At 60.1% G+C, this 1,177-nt stretch overlaps 1 protein-coding gene across 1 annotated transcript in view; it reads left to right on the top strand.

The window, feature by feature from the left end:
* EMH_0066140 (uncharacterized protein) overlaps positions 1-963 on the top strand; it is a gene marked incomplete at both ends in the record, with an annotated part of 1,486 nt that extends 523 nt beyond the window's left edge. Inside the window, 2 exons of the mRNA XM_013498469.1 lie at positions 88-676; positions 820-963. Coding sequence (XP_013353923.1) covers positions 88-676; positions 820-963 — 733 coding nt within the window. The remainder of the gene's footprint in view (positions 1-87; positions 677-819) is intronic.
* Between the last annotated feature and the right edge of the window lie 214 nt (positions 964-1,177).

Raw genomic sequence — 1,177 nt, 5'->3', positions numbered from 1 at the left:
GCAGCAGCAGCAGCAGCAGCAGCAGCAGCAGCAGCAGCAGCAGCAGCAGCAGCAGCAGCAGCAGCAAAGCTTGCAGATTATACGTAGCCAAGAAGGCTACAGAAACAACAGAAATGAGTCGCAGCAGCAGCAGCAGCAGCAGCAGCAGCAACAGCAGCAACAGCAGCAGCAACAGCAGCAGCAGCAGCTGTTGCTGCTCCCCAGAGAAGAGGAGGAGCAACAACAATTACAACAACTGCAGCAACAATTACAGCAGCAGCAGCAGCAGCAGCAGCAGCAACAGCAGCAGCAGCAGCAGCAGCAGCAGCAGTACCACCAACAACCATTGATGTCGACTGCCTCGGAGCAGCAACTGCAGCAGCTGCAGCAGCAACTGCAGCAACAACTGCAGCAGCAACTGCAGCAGCAACAGCAGAACGCACGAGGCGCCACAGAGCAGCAGCAGCAGCTGCAGCTACAGCAGCAGCAGCAGCAAAAACAAGAACAGCAGGACCGGCAGCAGCTAACGGAGGGGCAGCAGCAGCCCCACCGTGAACAGCAGCAGCAGCAGCAGCAGCAGCAGCAACAGCAGCAGCAGCAGCAGCAGCACAGCGACGCCGCACAGATGTATCTTCAGGGCAGTGCAGCAGCAATGAGCAGCAGCTGCAGCAGCGCAGCAGCAGCAAACTGGGGGCCTGTCTACCTCCCTCTTCCTCTACCCTGCAGCAGCAGCAGCAGCAGCAACAGCAGCAGCAGCAGCAGCAGCAGCAGCAGCAGCGGCAGCGGCGGCAGTAACAGCGGCTGCGCCTGCGGAATGCCGGGGTGTATTGGCTGCTGCAGTGCCTACAGCAACAGCAGCAGCAACAGCAGCAGCAACTGCTACAGCAGCTACAGCAGCAGCTGCAGCAGCAACTGTTGCAGCAGCAGCAGCTGCAGCAGCAGCAGCTGCAGCAGCAGCAGCAGCTGCTGCTGCTGGGTGGATGATGAGATGGGCTCTGTTCAGGAGACAGTAAGTGTGTGCGAAGGCAACAGCAGCAGCCGCAGCACCAGCAGCAGCAGCAGCAACAGCAGCAGCAGCAGCAACAGCAGCAGCAGCTCCTTTAAGGGGCATTTCTGCTTCTCCTTCGATGCTGCTGCAGCAGCAGCAGCAGCAGCAGCAGCCGCAGCAGCAGCAAACGATACAGTGCCGTCTCCCCCT

The sequence above is a fragment of the Eimeria mitis genome, genomic scaffold, assembly GCF_000499745.2.
Source record: "Eimeria mitis Houghton genomic scaffold, Emh_scaff3444, whole genome shotgun sequence".
Classification (NCBI taxonomy): domain Eukaryota; phylum Apicomplexa; class Conoidasida; order Eucoccidiorida; family Eimeriidae; genus Eimeria; species Eimeria mitis.
The sequence above is the reverse complement of the archived record's forward strand: the minus strand, read 5'-3'. Positions and strand labels throughout refer to the sequence as shown.